At 45.8% G+C, this 18,121-nt stretch overlaps 1 protein-coding gene and 1 non-coding gene across 2 annotated transcripts in view; one reads left to right on the top strand and one right to left on the bottom strand.

Annotated features, from left to right (window-relative positions):
* Nucleotides 1–4,581: 4,581 nt before the first annotated feature.
* Nucleotides 4,582–18,121, top strand: part of Lrpprc (leucine rich pentatricopeptide repeat containing) — an 88,713-nt gene continuing 75,173 nt past the window's right edge. Inside the window, exons 1-3 of the mRNA XM_052746451.1 lie at nt 4,582–4,772; nt 16,496–16,683; nt 17,759–17,881. Coding sequence (XP_052602411.1) covers nt 4,624–4,772; nt 16,496–16,683; nt 17,759–17,881 — 460 coding nt within the window. The 5' untranslated portion in view covers nt 4,582–4,623. The remainder of the gene's footprint in view (nt 4,773–16,495; nt 16,684–17,758; nt 17,882–18,121) is intronic.
* Trnaa-agc (transfer RNA alanine (anticodon AGC)) lies at nt 14,544–14,625 on the bottom strand. The gene has a single exon. It is a non-coding gene; the product is annotated as a tRNA-Ala (tRNA).

Here is an 18,121-nt window from a genome sequence, read left to right as displayed (position 1 = left end):
AAAGGCGTGCGCCACCACCGCCCGGCCTAGTTCTTATATCTTAAATTAACCCATTTCTATTAATCTATAAGTTGCCACGTGGCTCGTGGCTTACCGGTATCTTAACATCTGTTTCTCATCATGGTGGCTGGCCACGTCCCTCTCTCCGCCTTCCTGTTCTCTCAATTCTCTCTGTTAGTCCCGCCTATACTTCCTGGCTACTGGCCAATCTGTGTTTTATTTATTGACCAATCAGAGCAACACATTTGACATACAGAACATCCCACAGCAAAACATGCTTGCTTTTGAAGTATAAATAAAGACGGCTTGAGCTATTCAGGGCAGCCACTTGTGTGGAACTTATCTGGTGGTTGGACACTTCTTCTGCCGACACCCCTTCCCAGTCAAGACTCCCTCTTGGTTTTATCAGATGACGCGTGGTTGTGTCAAGTTGACAATCCAAACTAACCAGGACAACTAGTTTTACATAACCACGAGTTTAGAAAACCACGGTGTTCAGACTTTTGCAAAGTTTGACTTCTAAGTTGTTCTTCTCAGTAAGACTCTACTCAGACTATTCCATTCCCTGGAAATCCTGATAGTTAACCAACATCTGAGTCTTTTACGTCATTCAGAAGAAGCCAAAGAGAGGCCAAGGACAATCCCTCTGGACCTCTCTTCAGTCACACCCAGCTTTTGGAGTATGTCTAAGGTAGTATTTGAAGACGCTGGGAAGGTCTGAACTGAAAATGGGCAAATAACACTCTATCATGCTCTCTCTCTCTCTCTCTCTCTCTCTCTCTCTCTCTCTCTCTCTCTCTCTCTCCTCTCTCTCCTCTCTCTCCCCTCTGCCTCTCTCTCCCTCCTCACAGACACACATCTCTGTCTGAACTTGTAAAAGGCTAGGCCAAGTGTTGGGGCTGTCCAAGACTTCCATTATAATATCACATGCCTTGATGCTGGACATAGTTACAGCATTGAATGTTTATCCTGCTGGGTTTTGGTCTTTTTGGGATCCCATCTTTCTTTCCTGTGCTCCCATTGCTTCATTTGGGAATGGAGATGTTTGCTGTACTTTTGAAGTATGTAATTTATTGTTATTTTTAATCTTTTTTTGAGAAAGAGTTTTTCTGTGTAACAGTCCTGGCTGTCCTGGAACTTTCTCTGTAGATCAGACTGGCCTTGAACTCACAGACAGCCTGCCTCTGCCTCCAGAGTGCTGGTGCTGGAATCAAAGGTGTGCACCACCACCACCCAGCTTATTTTTAGTTTTTTTTTTTTTTTAACAGGGGCTCACATCTATGATTGTACATTGAGTTTCAGCAGGGACTTTGAATTTGGACTTCTGACACAATATTTTAACTGTTACGACTCTGAGAACCTTGGGCTGGATTATAGGCATCTTGCATTATGAGATGGCCATGGCCCTTCCGGTCCAAGGGTAGAATGCTGTGGTTTATATATGGAATGTCCTTCACAAACCCTTACGTTGAACACTTTGTCCCCGGTTGGTGCTGCTGTTTTGGGAGATAGTGGGAACTTTGGGAGACAAGGCTTAGAGCATCGATTCTCAACCTGCGGGTTGTGACCCCTTGGGTTAAATGACTCTTTCACAGAATATCAAATACCTTGCATATTAGATGTTTACACTACGATTCACCAAAGTAGTGAAATTACAGCTATGAAGTAGCAACGAAAATAATTTTAAAGTTGAGGGTCATCACAACATGAGCAATTAAAGGGTCGCAGCACTAGGAAGGTTGAGAACCACTGGCTTCGAGGAAGGAAGTAGGCCACTAAGTCATGCCTTTGAAAGTTATATCAGGTCTCCAGTCTCTTTCCCCTTTGCTCTACCTCCTGTCCAACATGAAAACCTCCTCTTCTCCACATTCCTGTCACTACGGTGTTCTGCTCAAGGGAGGCAGGCAAGGAAAACGTCGACTGAGAACTTTGAAACTGAACCAAAGTAGACTTCTCCTTGGAAGCTGTTCATGTGTGACCCAGTTAAAAGTAGCTAACACAAGTCCAGTGCAGTGATGGTGTTAGCAATCAGGCATTTACACAGGCCTGCCCTCAGAAACTGAGCCACCGCAGGACACGGACTGTGGCTACTGCCGACCCACTCTCCCTATGCGCATGCGCTACAGCCCCTTGGTTGTTCTTTCTCCCCCTGCTCTTGTCCAGAGGCCGCCTCTGCACTCACTCCCCCAGTAAACCTCTCACCGGAGCTCTGTTGCATGGTGTGACTGTGGCGCCTCCTGCTCCAACTCGCCAAGGTACCCGTTAAATCAACACAGATGGGGTGCTGGCTGGCACATCGCTCTGCTGGTGGTTGTGGCGTAATACCTGATGGAAAGATTTATTTCTGGCTCCATGGTTCATGAAGGCATACAGTCACAGAGGGGAAGGCATGGCTGTGGAGACATAGGTTGGTGGTCACAATGCATCAGTAGTCAGGGGAGAGATGGAATACTGGTGCTTTATTCACTTTGTCTTTTTTATCTACTCTGGGACCCCAGCCCTCAGAATGTGCGTGCGCATTGGAAAATTTGGTATGTTGCTGTGATACTAATTCACTTGCATTTTTTTTTTTTTTTTTTTTTTTTTTTTTTTTTTTTTTGGTTTTTCAAGACAGGGTTTCTCTGTGTAGCTTTGTGCCTTTCCTGGAACTCGCTTTGGAGACCAGACTGGCCTCGAACTCACAGAGATCCGCCTGGCTCTGCCTCCCGAGTGCTGGGATTAAAGGCGTGCGCCACCACCGCCCGGCTCACTTGCATTTTTTTTAAAAAAGGTAACCCTGCATGATCTGACTCCCAAACACCTCCATGACCTCCCTGTCCAACCCCGTTCCCTGCTCATTCTTTTTCATCTAGTCCTGTTCAGTTTTCTCCACCTTAGGGTTCTGAATTTGTTGTTGTCTGAAACTGGAGCAAGAGCTGGCTCTCTTTTTCCTCCGACCACCCTCCCTTCCTCCCTTTTGGTTTTTGTTCAGATTTTGTTTTGTTGCTGCAACACAATACAAGTAGCAACTCAAGGGAGAAACTTTGATTTTGGCTCCCTGTGGGTCTAGGCCACAATGGTGAAGGGGCAGCATACGCTGTCAGGAAACAGAGATGGGGCAGGCTGCCCAGCGCTTTGTCCTTGAGATTCAGCCCGGCCAGCTCATCCAATGGTGCCACTCACATTTAGCGTAGTTTTCCTCACTTCAATTAATCTAACCTAGAAACTCCCTAACAGACATGTCCAAAGGCTGGTTTCCGTGGTGACTCTAAATCCTACCAAGATTAATCGCCACAGATGGCAACCTACCATCAATCCTTTATTTTACATCACAGTTCCCAGGCGACTGTTAAAATGTACAGAGTTTCATCTGAGTTGAGACTTGTTCTGTGTTGTTGCCTGTTGTATCCCCAGGATCCACAATAGTGACTTGCACATAATATGTGCTCAATAAATAGTACTGCTAACGAATGAGAGAAGAAATTATATTCTATCATAGTGCTCAAGAGTGTAACTTGGGGTAAATTAATCTTTCTTCTGGGGTTATCAAGCTTCCTTTTCTCCAAAAGAAACGTAAACATATATATCCGTTCAATAAATGCTTAACGCACAGAGGGTGCCTCAACCCGAGCAGGAGCTTCCACTACCCAAGAGGTCGCAGTCCGTGCTCTCAGAGTTTGTTGTCCAGCAGGAGAAACAGCCAAATCAGAAACTTCCAGAGGGAGAAAGAACCTGAGTGTTCACCTGGTGGCAGTCAAGGAACCAGCTAAGTAGAGGGTGGAAGCCTGTTCCCAGTTCATGCCAGTGCGCAGGGAACCGTTTCAGTCTGCAAGCCCTGTGCAGGCAAGAACTTGTTTTACTAGCCCCAGACTTGCCCGCAGACAATCACACCATTACCTTAATAGCTATATGGGTGTATTAACTGAAAGGAGGAGCGGATCAGTGAGAAAGAGAAAGTTCAATCTCAACATTTCAAACTCTACGACCTTTGTTAAAATCCACTGATTTCATAAAGCGCGGCACTGCCCATGCGCTTAGGATGAGGTCTGTATACTCGTCTACCCTATCCCCAGCCCCAGTCACACAAATCGCATATATTTAACTTGGGGACCCACAGCGCAGCCCCACAGTCTCCTTCCTCAAGCTTTCCTCTGGCCCGCCTTTCTGAGAGCTACGGCAGGAACTACGTCACTGAGCCACGAGGGCAGCAGCTCCGCAGCAACCTAGGCGCAGGGAAGGAACGTCGTAGCCGCTCCGGGATTCTGCACAGTCGGCCCTTCCCGGCAACCCTCGGGGGCGCTCCTAGTTGGCCCCCCACAAGCCCTTGCGCGAGCATGGGCGGAGTCGACCTCTAGGGGCGCTACCAACTGCAGGGTATAGGGGGGATCTGGCCGAGCTCACTGAGAATGGGGGGACAAGAGATATGGAAACAGGGACTTTGAGGATAGAGAATAAAAAACGATTCTCTATAAAGCAAAGAAGGGGGTCCCCGTGCCCAGGGAGCTCGCTTTTCCCCTCGTGTGTGCCCTGGCCCGGCTCCATTCCCCCCTCCACTTGGTCCGTCCCACTGGGGGCGACCCCGTCGTCACGTGTTCCTCCAGGTCCTCTGCAGGAGCGTGCAGCCTGACTTGGGCACGCTGGACTATGGCAGCTCTGCTGAGACCCGCGCGTTGGCTGCTCGGGGCCTCGGCGGCCCCGCGCCTCCCGCTGTCCCTGCGTCTCTTGGCTGGCGGCCCGGGCCGGCTGTTTTCCGTCCCCCGGGTGGCGGCCGCTGGTGGCAGGCCGTCCGCGGGGTGAGTACCGGACCCTTCCTCCTGCCGGCGGACGGGCCGGTGTCGGGCTCGCACGCTCCGGCTCCGCGCTGCTGGCAGCTCAGGCATGAGCCTCCCATGCTTTGGTCAATGCTTTGCCGGTGATTTTTGGGGGTGACAAGGTTGAGCGTCTTGAGAAGGTCATGGTCGAGGGCATGGCTGGCTTCCGGCTTGATGCTTGAGGTCGCCACCTGCCCTCCGGCTGCAGATGGCCCGGGAAGCTGAGGGGTTTTGGGGGGCTGCTGCGGTGGGGGCAGGTGTTGTGCCGTTCCTTAGGAGTACCCTTCTAGGATGCTGTCCCACACTGTTGATCAGTAACCTGCTAGTATGTGGTCTTAGGAAGCTTGGGGTTTTCTTTTTTTTTTTTTTCCCCCTGGGGGTGGGGTTTGAAGTTTTGAGTGACCCAGGGATAGTTTAGAGCATGACCTTTGGATTATGGCCAGTTCGGGTTTTTGCCTGCGTTTTGTTGGATGGAGTTTTCCTTCAGTGTCATGGGTTAGACATTGTCTCAAAAGAATAGGTTAAAGAACACATACAAGGCACTGTGTTGGGATCTGAGTATGCAAAAACAAGTTAAATACCCAGTTAGTGTCAAGTATTTGTATGAATACATCCTCGTGGAATGAGGTTATAAGGGAGGTAAGAGTGTTCATTTGATTAGTATTCTAGTCACCAGAAAAAGGAAGATGGGTACTTCGGTTTTAGCACCAGAGAGAAACTGACAATTGAGTGACCCACAGAAGAACGTTGGGGTCTAGCAAGAAGATTTAGGAACTTATCTGGAGTGGGAGACCCATGGACTGAGGGTGCTTCAATTTATTTGCGCTATGCCATTGGACAAATCACTCAACATTCCAGGCCTTAGCGTCTTTAGGTACACAGGTGGACACGGCCCTGAGGTGGGGAGCAGTTCATGAGATGCAGGGCTTGGCATGTAGGAACTGCTTTCCTGCTGTAATAGAAGTAATTTGGGGCCTTGCCTGTGTTTGTGTGTTAGGCCTGAACAGTGAGCCTTCAGCAGTCAATGCCTTTGCTTTTACCACATCTCTTCATCCTCAATCCCTTTTACGTTCCTTTAGTCTAGTGGTCCTCAACCTGTGGGTCAAGACCTTTTTTGGGGAGGGTGCATGTATCAGATATCCTGCACATCAGATATTTACATTATGGTTCATAACAGCAAAATTAAAGTTATGAAGTAGCAACTAAATAACTTCATGGTTGGGGGTCACCACAACATGAAGTTACTGCTGTGTTAAAGGGTCACAGCATCAGGAAGGTTGAGAACCACTACTCTAGTCCTTAACATGAGGCCAGAGGCCAGTGTTGAAGTGCTGTTGATCTCTGTCATGTTTGGAAAACAATGAACACATTTTAGCAATAGGCTCTTGGTCTGGATGTTCAGCAGATCCGGGTCCCGTTTCTTTTCTGCATAATGTTAGACCTTTTACTTGCTTGCTTCTCTGAACTGGGTAGTTAGTTGTGTCTGTAAGGGAGAGGTGCCAGATGTCTCTGCAGAGCTGATCTTTTGTCATTCAGGACTCAGGTGTCTCTATAGAAGAAGCTTTGTCTTTACATGATTCAGAAAGTGACCTTGCAGACCAGCAAGGTGGCTCATTTAGAAAAGGCACTTTCCCTGCAAGCCTGATGACCTCAGTTTGATCCCCAGGATCCGGGTCAAAGGAGAGAAAGGCTCCTGCAGCTTGTCCTCTGACCTCCACATGGGTTCACACATAAAAGAGAAAAGAAGAATGGAAGCAGTGACGTTACGGAATCTGAGCCTTGTCTGGAGTGACCCACCTGTGTGCCATGACTTGTTGGGTGTCCCTGTGGAAAGGAAGTTGTTGGAGCACAGTGCTCGGTTTGGTTCACAAAGCTGTGTGCTCAGGTCTCAGTAGGCAGTAAAGTAGGATTTGTTTACTTTCCCTGGACTTTACACACTTTCCCCTGCAGTCTCCTGTCCGTCCCACAACGTCTTTTTGTTTTGTCTTTTGACCCACCCCTACCCCCCCACCCCACGACAGGGTTTCTCTGGCTGTCCTGGAATTCGTTTGTAGACTAGTTTGGCCTTGAACTCATAGAGACCCACCTGCCTCTAGCTCCCAATAAAGGTGTGTGCCGCCACCGCCTGGCTATCCCACAACTGCTAAGCCTGCCTAGATCTTTTCCATCTGAAAAACACAACCTTTTCTCAGGGCTCTATTTATTATAGAAGCTTCTTAGTCTCTTTCCTGCTCAGGGTCCCTTGTCTCCTTTGCTCATTTTTCATTTACTCTAATATTCTGTTCTCATACCTCTGCCTGAGGCCATCAATGTCTTACTACTTTTTTTTTTATTTTTATTATTTATTTATTTATTTATTTTTAACGTAGTCCTGGCTGTTTTGGGACTTGTACCAGCTTGGCTTCAAACTCACAGAGAACCACATGCCTCTGCCTCCTGAGTGCTGAAATTAAAGGTGTGTACTGTATGCCTAGAGTTTTTACTTAAAAAACAACAACAAAAAAAAACCTTTTTGTTTTGTGTGTTTGTGTGTGTGGTGCCTTTGGAGGCCAGAAGAGCATGTCAGATCCCCTGGAACTGTCTGGTACGGGTACTGGGAACTGAACTTGGGTCCTCTGGAAAAGCAGGAAGCGTTCTGAACTGCTGAGCCACCTTCCCAGCCCCATTTATTTATTTTTTTAAATTGTAAAGTAATGTTCCTTGAGGAATAACTAAGTTACAGAGAGAGAACACCAAAAACCTTCCTGTCACCCAGAGAGAGCCGTTGGTGTACCATTAGTGTATCTTCCCAGTCCTTTATGAATATGTGGCTCTGTGTTGGCTTTACATCACTTTTGCAGAAGACATCGTGGTTACCAAATCCGTGTTCTGTGCCTGAATCTCTGGCATCTCCAGCTTTCCTTTCCATGATGGCCCTTTCCCGGTGCTAGGATGGCACTGTCAGTTTCTTGCGTCTCAGGATTTTTTTGCACCTACCTCCTTGCCATGTTCCCCCATGTTCATATGTCAGATGCTCGTGTACCCGGAGGAGGTTTGCTGTCGTGGGTCAGACGCTCGTGTACCCGGAGGTTTGCTGTCGTGGATCAGACGCTCGTGTACCCGGAGGAGGTTTGCTGTCGTGGGTCAGACGCTCGTGTACCCGGAGGAGGTTTGCTGTCGTGGGTCAGACTCTCGTGTACTCGGAGGTTTAACTGCTGGCAGTCACATCTCCTCACTCTGCGCATTCCCCTTGTAGATGACCCCTTTGGTTTCAGTGGCTTTAGTCAGGTGGTTGCATTGTTCTCCTGGACATGGGCTGTCAGTTGGATAGCTCCCCCATGCTCAGCCACAGGTCCTTCAAACCCAGCACATCTTGAATGGAACTCAGCTTTTCTCCCAGGTCTGTGCTGTGAGTGTTGTTGTTTCCGTTACTCAGAAAGAACCCACACGTGTTTATTCTTGCTTCCCCCGCCAACATCTTATTCTCTCCTTTCATCAACAAATGATAAAATGCTGGAGTTCTGCTTCATTTGGAATGGCTACCCCATCTCTCCTGCCCCCATCATCCTTTCTCTAGAGTTCCTGATAACCTTGACTGCGTCCCTTCAGGTTCACAGTTAAGCACTCTGGTGGCCCCTGCTGTTTCCAGGGTAAGGTCCTACCCAGAGTTTTCATGGGTGCTTTGGAAACGAGATGCCTCACCTTTTGTGTCTTTCCATGGCAGGCTGTCAAAACTACAGTGAGGGCTGTTTCCCTAGAAATCTTGTGAAAGTGCATAGTCTGATTATGGAGATCGGGCCAGGACTAGACGAAATGTCTTAACAAGCCTCCAGATAATAACAGCTGTAGGGCTGAGTCAGGAGGGCCCCCTGGGCCAAGGTGCATAGCTTTCTGCTTTTGAGTCTGATGTTCATTCTCGTACTGAGAAGTCCACGTCCTCTGAAGGCTTTTCAGCTGCTGCTTCCATGTGAGTTCCTTTGATGTCCTCTTCTGAGCTCCTGTAAGGGTGAGATGCCGCTCGTCCAGTTAGCATGTGTGAGCACCGGATGCTGTTCCCTGCAACACTGTAGACCTGTTGTTAGTTCTTAGAGGCAAGGACTTGATCTTACTGTTTGCCTCCCTCGACGTCTACTTTGCTCATGGAGTAGGTGTCAGACATTTGTTGACTAAGTAAGTCAAGGACCATTGTACACTGAGAGAGGGATAGTACGAGATGAAGCTTAGGAGCCCTTAGTCCACCGTGTGCTGTAGTGTGGCTCTGCATCGTGCTTTCCAGCTGTGCTATGTCTGACTCAGACGAATAGGCATTATTGAGTAGAGTTACTAGCATTGCTTGATCTGTTTTCAAAATCGAAGCACCCAGAAGTATGCACCCCTGTATTCTTGGGTCTTGCCCTTCAGTTTACTTTTTAGTATTTGTCTCTTTTTTGGAAGCAAATTCTTCTGGCCCTTACCTTCTTCATGAGGAAGATGAGGAGGCTTTCCTTTCTCCTGTTCTTTTCTGAAGCTGCTCGTGTTTCTCCTGAGATTTTAAAGTAATCCTCGTGTGTTTTAGAGGAATGATAAATTGGAAGCTAAGTCTCTGTGAAAGTGGACCTAAATTGATCATTGTGGCCTAAAGGTGAAGATTGCCAGTCTCTATGAGAGTCGGCATAGAGACAGAAGAAAACTTTTTCCTTTTCACCTGGCGTTTTGGAAAGCTCTTACAGCCTGAACCCTGTGGGCCTCTGAAACCTAAGGCTCAGCCCTGCTCTCTGCTTATAAATTTGTGAAAGCTGTGGCAGTCCAATTTATTGATGTTATATGCTCATAAGATGATACGTGATTGGTATTTCACAGAGAAGGGCAGCCAGGTTTGTTTTCGGGAAGGAGACCAACAGATCAAGCGTACATGCATGCATTCTTGCATGCCTGTAGGTTTCTTTCTCAATGTGTGTAGGTGATGTGCCACTGTGGGCTTATGAGGTCAGAGGACAACTTTCCAGGGCCAGTTCTCCTCCCATCATGTGGAGCCCATCATGTGGAACTCAAGTCAGACCTAGAGGCAAGTGCTTTTAGCCCCTGAGCACCTCCCAGCCCAAGAGGGAGCCGCATCCTTCAAGAGGACATGTACTGCAGATTCAGTGTTCGAAGGCTAAAGACGTCCATGGACTTGGAAGCCACACTTTGATCTTATGCAGGCTGTTGAAATTTGGTACTACAAGTTGATGCCATACTGCCTCCATGTGGTAGGGTCTCGACCCAAAGGAGGATTTTGAATGTGATGGATCTTGACAAATTTGTTTAGACTGTGAGAAGGAAGCCAGCATTGCCAATAGGAATGGTGTTGGTACTGCAGACTGGGCCCTCAACTCGCGGCGCAGAGCTGAAAATCTTCCTTTCCTGGAGAGAGAACAGGAGGTTGATGAGTGTTAGAACTTGGAAGAGTAGATTTGGAGACCAGGACAAACAAGGGTCATTAGTACAAACCCTGATCCAGACTGACTCTTTGTATGCGGAGTACCCACAGCTCATTCTCTGGGCTGATAATACAAGTAGGGAGATGGAAGCTTCTCAGACTGTGCTTCTTGATTTTGAGATAGTCTGGAATGTGTTTTAGATGCTGAAGGGGATGACATAAATAGACAATTCATTTAAAAAGGTTGGATTTTTATTAATGTGTATCTGTGTACGCACATGAGGACAGGTGCCTGCATAGGCCAGAAGAAGGTGTCAGATGACCTGGAGTTGGAGTTCCAAGTGGTTGTAAACCTTCTGACATGGGTGCTGGGAACCAAACATGGGTGTTCTGCAAGGGTGGTATGTGGCTCTTTGTGGCTGGGCTATCTTTTAGGCTCCATAAAAATGTTTCTTAAAAAGCAATGGATGACATATAGTGTACATAATGCATATAAGACCTGGATGATTTCTTTAGAGTCTAGTCCATGCCATTCTAATTGTATAGACTCAGAAAAATACCTTGCTTCATTTCACACTCAAGGGCCAAGTCTGGTTCAGGCATTCTCCAGCACTTTCTGCCATAACTAAGATAAGGCAGAGACAGCCCTTTGGACTGGAGAACCTGTACAGATTCTGAAAAGAATTGCTGTTTCAGGATAGCAGCTGGAACAAGTGGCCCTTCTGCCCCAAGATTCCTAGATTGTTGTAAAGCATGAAACCATGTTGAGAGAGAGCTGAATTTGGCAAGGCTTTTGGAGTAATACTTCAAAGAGAAAAATCATTACAACTTAATTTTAGAAAAGGTTTAGAAAAATCACAAATTTACTGAATGCTTTCCATAAGAGAGCTATTGCTTGGCAGGTGGTGGTGGTGGTGGTGGTGCACACCTTTAATCCCAGCACTTGGGAGGCAGAGGCAGGTGGATCTCTTGAGTTCCAGGCCAGGTTTCCAGAAACCCTGTCTTGAAAAACCAAGGGTAGGGGAGCTGTTACTTGTTGAGTATTGTTTTATTAGGGTTAGACGCTGCTTGCCTCCTGCCCCATTTTCACAAGGTAGACTTGCGTGTGGTGCAGGGGGTCAGCCCCGGGTCTTCTTGGGGTTGGGCCAGGGCTCTATCACTGAGCTGCATCTCCAGCTCTAGGCAGATGTTTTTATTCCAGTAATGAGTCTCACTGAATCATGCAGCTGTCACAGTACAGCTTAGGTTTGAACAGGTCTTTGAAGGTGGTGAGTGGTGTTCAGATTTCATCTGACGGACTGAAGAGGGGCCATGCTTTAGGAGATGCTGTGGTTGATTACCTATGCTAAGCTTACTTGCCAGGTCCATGAGTGTTGCCCAAATGTGGAGCATTGTGTTCTGTCTGCAGATTTTTACTTGTTGTTGGGCCCCTTCTGAGTATTTGCTTTTTAAATATTTAATGTTTTTCTTTTTTTTTGGTCTTGGGTTTAAACTGACATTTAAAAAGCTGACATTAAACTGACGTTAAAAAGACATTTTGACCTTCTGTGTATGGTGTTTTGCCTGTATGTGTATTTGTTGACCATGTACATATAGTGCACACGGAAGCCAGAAGAGGGCGTCAGATCCCCTGGAGCTGGATTTATAGATGGTTGTTAATACCAGGTGGGTGCTGGGGATTGAACTCTGGTCTAGAATAGCAGCTGGTTCTCTTAACCACTGAGCTCTCTCTCTAGTCCTTAAACTAACATTTTTATAACTTTATTTTGTCTTAAGCAAAAACATTAATAAGAAAAGAGCTAAATTTGATAGTTACTTTTTTTTTTTTAATCTTCAGAAAGTAAAACTTACTGAAATGGAAAATCCTTGCCTAAATGCAGTCTCAAAACCATCTTGCCTAGAAGTGTGTTGTAGACTAACTTCCTGGTCTCAGTTAATGCTCTTGTAAGGGAAACACTATTATTCTATCAGTTAAAAATGTTTAGTTTTATGTGAGTGTTTTCCCACATGTGTATCTGTATACCACATGTGTGCCTGGTGCCCATGGAGGCCAGAAGGGGTGTCGGATCCCCTGGAACTATTGTTGCAACTGGTTGTGAGCTGCCATGTGGGTGCTGGGAACAGAACCTGGGTCCTGGAGGAGCAGCCTGTGCTCTTTAATCACAGAGCATCTCTCTTGCCCGTACTTTTAAGGTTTAGGTGTAGAGACTTCTTGGGCTGCTCTGAGACTGAGTAATTTACAATTCGTGGTTTTGGAGGCTCCACATTATCTAGTTGTTCTTGTCTGGGTTTACTTTTGACCACTTTGAAGTGCGGCTCCTGCATTGCAGCCGGGTGATGTCTTTGAGATGGACCACCCAAATGCAGATATGAGTTCTCTCGTCACATCTTTAACTAGCCTCTTCTGTGATTGGGGGGACATTGGTCAGTTTTCTCACGGGTAAGGTGGGGCTATCATAATCATTTACTGTTACCTAGCATGCATTACAAAGTAGCTTTTTTTTTTTGGTTTTTCGAGACAGGGTTTCTCTGTGTAGCTTTGCGCCTTTCCTGGAACTCGCTTTGGAGACCAGGCTGGCCTCGAACTCACAGAGATCCGCCTGGCTCTGCCTCCCGAGTGCTGGGATTAAAGGCGTGCGCCACCACCGCCCGGCTCAAAAAGTAGCTATTAACAATACACTTTTTGGCCTATATGCCTATCCTTATCTTTAACCCTGATAGCTCCAAAGTGACTTTAATTAAACCAAGTCATTAACCAGGGGAGAAGAGTTTGAAGAATGTGTGTGATCAGCTAGCTTAGTGCATATTCAGTTAAAAGGAAAGAGTAACACTTGAGTATCAAAGGAGTTGAAACAAACCACGACAAATTTTTTAAAATTCTATGGTTAGAAAGTATATGACCCAGGTAATAATTGGGCAGAAATTCTGAACAGATAGCTCACTAGAGAAAACAGAGACTTCACATAAGTATGAAAGCTACCTAAGAGTTCATAGGTCATTAACAAATTGTAAATGAAGACACTGATGGGCTTCCTCACCTGGAAGAGTGTCTACTTAAGCCCAAACACTGAAAACTAAATGCTCGCAGTGATGCAAAGGAACAGCTCCCACTGGCTGCTGGAGGAATGCACATCGCATAGCTCTATTGAAAGCTAGTTTCATAGCCACTTGCAAAGTTAAAAGCAGACTTCACACTAAGTGTTTACCCAAGTGAGCTCAGCTCTTATGTCCTCACAAAAATTATACACACGTGTGTGTAGTAGTTTTATTCAAAATTGGCAAAGTCCAAGACAGCCTTCAATAGCTGAGTTAAAGTAAATTTTCCCAAACTGTGAAATATTATACATCCATAAGAAGAAATGGGCCATCGTACTGTGGAAAGACATGGAAGAACTTGAGTTGTTTATTGCAAGGTGAAAGAAGCCGTTCTGAAATGGCCGCATGTTACTGTGCAGTTGTCTGACACCTGGAAAAGACACTGGAGGAGTGTAGAATGAGCTGCACTTGCTGCAGATTAGAGGAAATCCAGAGCAGTGATGGGGGTGGGACACAGAGCCCAGTGACATCATTCTCTAAGGTCCTGGAACAGTGGCACAGACTGTATTTGTCCGTGTGGGCATCTATACACAGAGTGAGTGTAACTGCCAGTGTCTGCTAGAGAGTCTTAGGTAGGCCGTCTAGTGCCCAAGTGGAACACTGTGACCAAAAAGCAAGTTGGGGACGAAAGGGGTTGTTTGGCTTACATTTCCACACTGTAGTCCATCACTGAAGGAAGTCAGGACAGGAGCTCCAACAGGGCAGGATCCTGGAGGCAGGAGCTGATGCAGAGGCCATGGAGGGGAGCTGCTTACTGGCTTGCTCCACATGGCTTGCTCAGCCTGCTTTCTTATAGAACCCAGGACCACCAGCCCAGGGATGATACCACCCACCATGGGCTGAGCCCACCAGCTTCAATCACTAATTAAATAATTAAGAAAATGCCCCTCAGGCTTGGGCCTATAGCCGATCTTACGGAGGCATTTTCTCGATTGAAGCTCCCTCCTCTCTTAAGACTCTCACTGTGCCAAGTTGACATAAAACTGGCCAGGACAGAGAGGTACCAGTTAACAGTGGTTAGTTTGTCATTCTTGCAAATGCAGGACACTAATGTGGCTTGGTGGTTGGGGAAACTGGAGAAGGAGCTGTATGTGTGTGACCTGTACTTTTCTGTATGCTTACAAAAAGTTCTTTTAAAAAAATGGCACCGACTTCAAGTTTATCATCCAGTCCCCTGGATGATAAACACTCTGCCACACTATTATTGTTTAAAAATAACAAGACAGCAACAAAATAAATTTTGTTGTCGCTTTTCTTTCTTTTTTTTTTTTTTCTTTTTTCTTTGGAGCTGAGGATCGAACCCAGGGCCTTGTGCTTGCTAGGCAAGTGCTCTACCACTGAGCTAAATCCCCAACCCCCAAAATAAACTTTGAAACGCCAGATTTTACCAGAGGAAATCCATGGGTAACTGGAATATGAATGGGGTTTACCAGAGGCTCAGGGTAAAGTGAGGTGTTTGACTTAAACCACGAAGAAGCTGTTATCAGTGATAGTTGCATGAGATGATAAGGTTACATCACTTGAGGCTTTAGAATTTGGAGGCAGGATGCTCCAGCTTGTGCAAGCCTGTTTGGTGGGCTCCTAACTTGTGTTGACACAGCTTGGCCAACCACGGGCATGTCCTCTCCTTTCTGTCACAGCATGCCCATTGCTTGTGACCCGAGGTTCCTTCTGGGTATGTCAGAGTTGACTTCAGAGTCAGTTCTGGTTGGAGTTAGGTCAGGGCAGAGCATTTGCTTTGTATGTGGGAGGCCCTGGCTCAGTCACCAGCCTTGTAAAAGGAAATGAATGGAAAAAAACAAAATTCTGGACTGTATTGTTAATGTACGCTAGCATTTAAAACTCCATTAAACGCGCGTGTGTGTGTGTGTGTGTGCGTGTGTGTGTGTGTGTGTGTGTGTGTGTGTGTGTGTGTGTGTGCCTCTTTTAGTAGTCACAGATTTGAGTTGTATAGAAGTTAACAAGTTCACTTCCACTGCTCAAAAGGTTGTGCATTAATATGAATTATTGCACATGTTATTCTGGATTATTTAAACACTGCTGCTCTCTTTACCGCACACTAGCAAGGGCATAGTTTTTGATGATTATTACAGTAAAATATAAATAACCACTGAGACCTTTGATAAATAAGGAGAAACATGCATCTAGTTTGTGGATGATAACCTATCATTTAAGTAATTGTGCTCACCTAACCAGCAGCTGTCTACACAGTGCACATACACGTGAGCCACACACACACACACGCACATGCACACAGAGGATGTCATCGTATTTAGTAGTATCCCTACTCCCCTACCATAGTTTCTGATTTATTTCTTTATATCTGATGTCTAGGCAGTTGTGATTGGTCTCTGATCACCGTGGCATAATTTCTATTCCAGGATCAATTACAGACTCTGCTTTACATTACTGTGGGACAGAGCCTTTGATGATGTTTCACATACACAGTCAATTTGTGACTGGCTAATGACATAGGAAAACAATGGCTTTTGGGGGTCTGGGCCCAAACCCCGGGGGCTTTTGTATGCCAGGTCCATGCTCCGTCACTCAGTTCTGCACTTAGCTCCCGTAGTTCTGTTCTTACACTCACCACTGACATAGGGTACAGAAGGTCTCTATGCCAGAGAGTGTGGTCATCGTCCTGAAGGCATTTTCTGAATAAATAGTTTTAGACATGGCGCTTAGTATCATTTAGTGCAACTAAAATTAAAGTATTCTGAATAGATCCCCAAGAATTGAATATGTTGAAAGTGAGATACTTGAATTCAGTGAAAGCCTTTCAAAATTAAGGATTTAAGACAGTATTCTTTACATGTAAAGTTTATCTTTTAGGTCTGATAGTTGTAGAGTTTGGAGTACACCTTGGCCTTTCATTTACACAAATGAGAAGAGCTTGTTGCATGAGCTGCTTAATTTTCCTTCAGTAAGGAAATATAATTTTAGCTGCTTAGTTTGAAATGATTTCATGTTACGTTATCAATACACTCAGAATCCACCGGAGTTTTACCGATCGAGCGTGTGTATCTGTGTGTGTGTGTGTGTGTGTGTGTGTGTGTATGTGAAAAACGAAAACTTTGATTTGTTGCCAGTTTACTTCTCCGAGTACTTCTGTTATTGCTTGCAATATTAGGTATTTAGTGACTGTCAGAACTTGGTATAAACTTCACACCAATGATGCCCTGACTAGATAGCAATTTACTTAGTTCATTACTAATTGTACTTTATTTTACAGAGAGCAACTGAGCCAAGCCAGGTTATATGCCATTGTTGCTGAAAAGAGGTCTCTTCAAGAGGAGCCTGCCCCTTTGAGAAGGAGTCAGTTCGATTGGGCTCTGATGAGACTGGATAATTCTGTCCGAAGAACGGGCCGCATTACAAAGGGACTTCTGCAGAGAGTCTTTGAGAGCACATGTCGCTCAGGTACTTGCGAGTTTCTCCTGAGTATGTGGGAGCTCACTGTGGAGCATCATTTGATACTAAGTGTCCTGTGACTACCATCCTGCTGTCCTTCCGGTTCACCCAGGCAGAATTTGGCGTTCATTTCAGATTCAGCAAATAAAAAGAGCCATTTGCTTCCCCTGGTCCCTAGAGTTGCTTTCAGTGGTAAACTGTGGAAGAAGGCACCAGGTTTCCTGGGTGAGCACAGTGAAGACTGATGGCCATTTCTCTTCTGTTTCGCCAGCCTCTGAGCAGGCAGACCGCTCAGATCTTGGACAGTCTGACGGGAGCTGCAGGTCCTTCACTCCCAGGCTCTCCCCTCTCCTGCAAAAACAGATGCAAACGTACTAGCCTGTACAATTTTGTGTGCGTTTTTCTCCCATAGCCTGTTTGTGGGCATCCGTTCCCTTAGAGAGCAGTTTCCAGGGATGAGGTGTAACAAAGAGGTCCCGTGAGAGTTAGTCATGGGCATCTACTCAGCGATGCTCACCCGTCAGCAGTTTTTGAACTTTCATTGTGCTCCAGCCTTTCCATCCTCTCCAGTCCTAGGCACACATAAGTGTGTTTTCTGCCCTTTAGTTACGTGCTCTGAATGTACTTACAGATGGAGTTACACAGTACGTGTTTATTTTTGTGTTGTCTTCAAGTCTGCTTTAAGGGACATGGAGATGAAGCTTCACTGTGATAATGTGAATTCATTAAGGTACTGAGAAGTGTACCCTGTGAATTGCAGCAGGCACTGCTTAGGGATTAGAGTTCTCCTTGGATCCATCAGTCTTACAGAGTAGTATGGAGGTTTCTTTCATAGCCTTGGATTTCTTAAAGCAGCCTACTGCTACACATTTCAGTTGTGTTATTTAATAGTGTCGTGGATTGGGGTGTTTGCCCTCTCGTCTTTGGTGAGCTGCGGCGGGTGGGGGGTGGTTGTGGATCATTAATGGATATTTTTCTTGATCCCTTTGAAAAGCCTGAAGATTTTCAAATAATTTGTGAACTTCAGATGAAGCTTTGATATTTGCCTCTATTTACCTGTAATCTATTAACTGTTTTTCTATAGGTAGCCCAGGTGGTAATCAAGCCTTGCTTCTGCTGCGCAGCTGTGGTTCACTCTTGCCTGAGCTGAGTCTTGCAGAAAGGACAGAGTTTGCTCATAAGATATGGGACAAACTTCAGAAATTAGGTATGATTGTTTTAAAAGTGCATGACATGCGTAAAGGTGTAGGTAGTTTTTGTTCCACTGAAAGTGTTCTTCACATCAGTATTATAATCTTATTTTATCATAGGACTTCTTGACTCAATACTGGCTTTGGCAGTATGTCTATTTGGTGAGTTATAGTGACATCTAGGGGCATTAAAAGTAAAATAGTTTTCCTTTCATGAATTAGAATTTTGATAAGTGAAAAAATAGACATTTGGGCTG

This window comes from Peromyscus californicus, unplaced genomic scaffold (assembly GCF_007827085.1).
Source record: "Peromyscus californicus insignis strain IS unplaced genomic scaffold, ASM782708v3 Scaffold_1__1_contigs__length_55948999, whole genome shotgun sequence".
Classification (NCBI taxonomy): domain Eukaryota; kingdom Metazoa; phylum Chordata; class Mammalia; order Rodentia; family Cricetidae; genus Peromyscus; species Peromyscus californicus.
The sequence above is the reverse complement of the archived record's forward strand: the minus strand, read 5'-3'. Positions and strand labels throughout refer to the sequence as shown.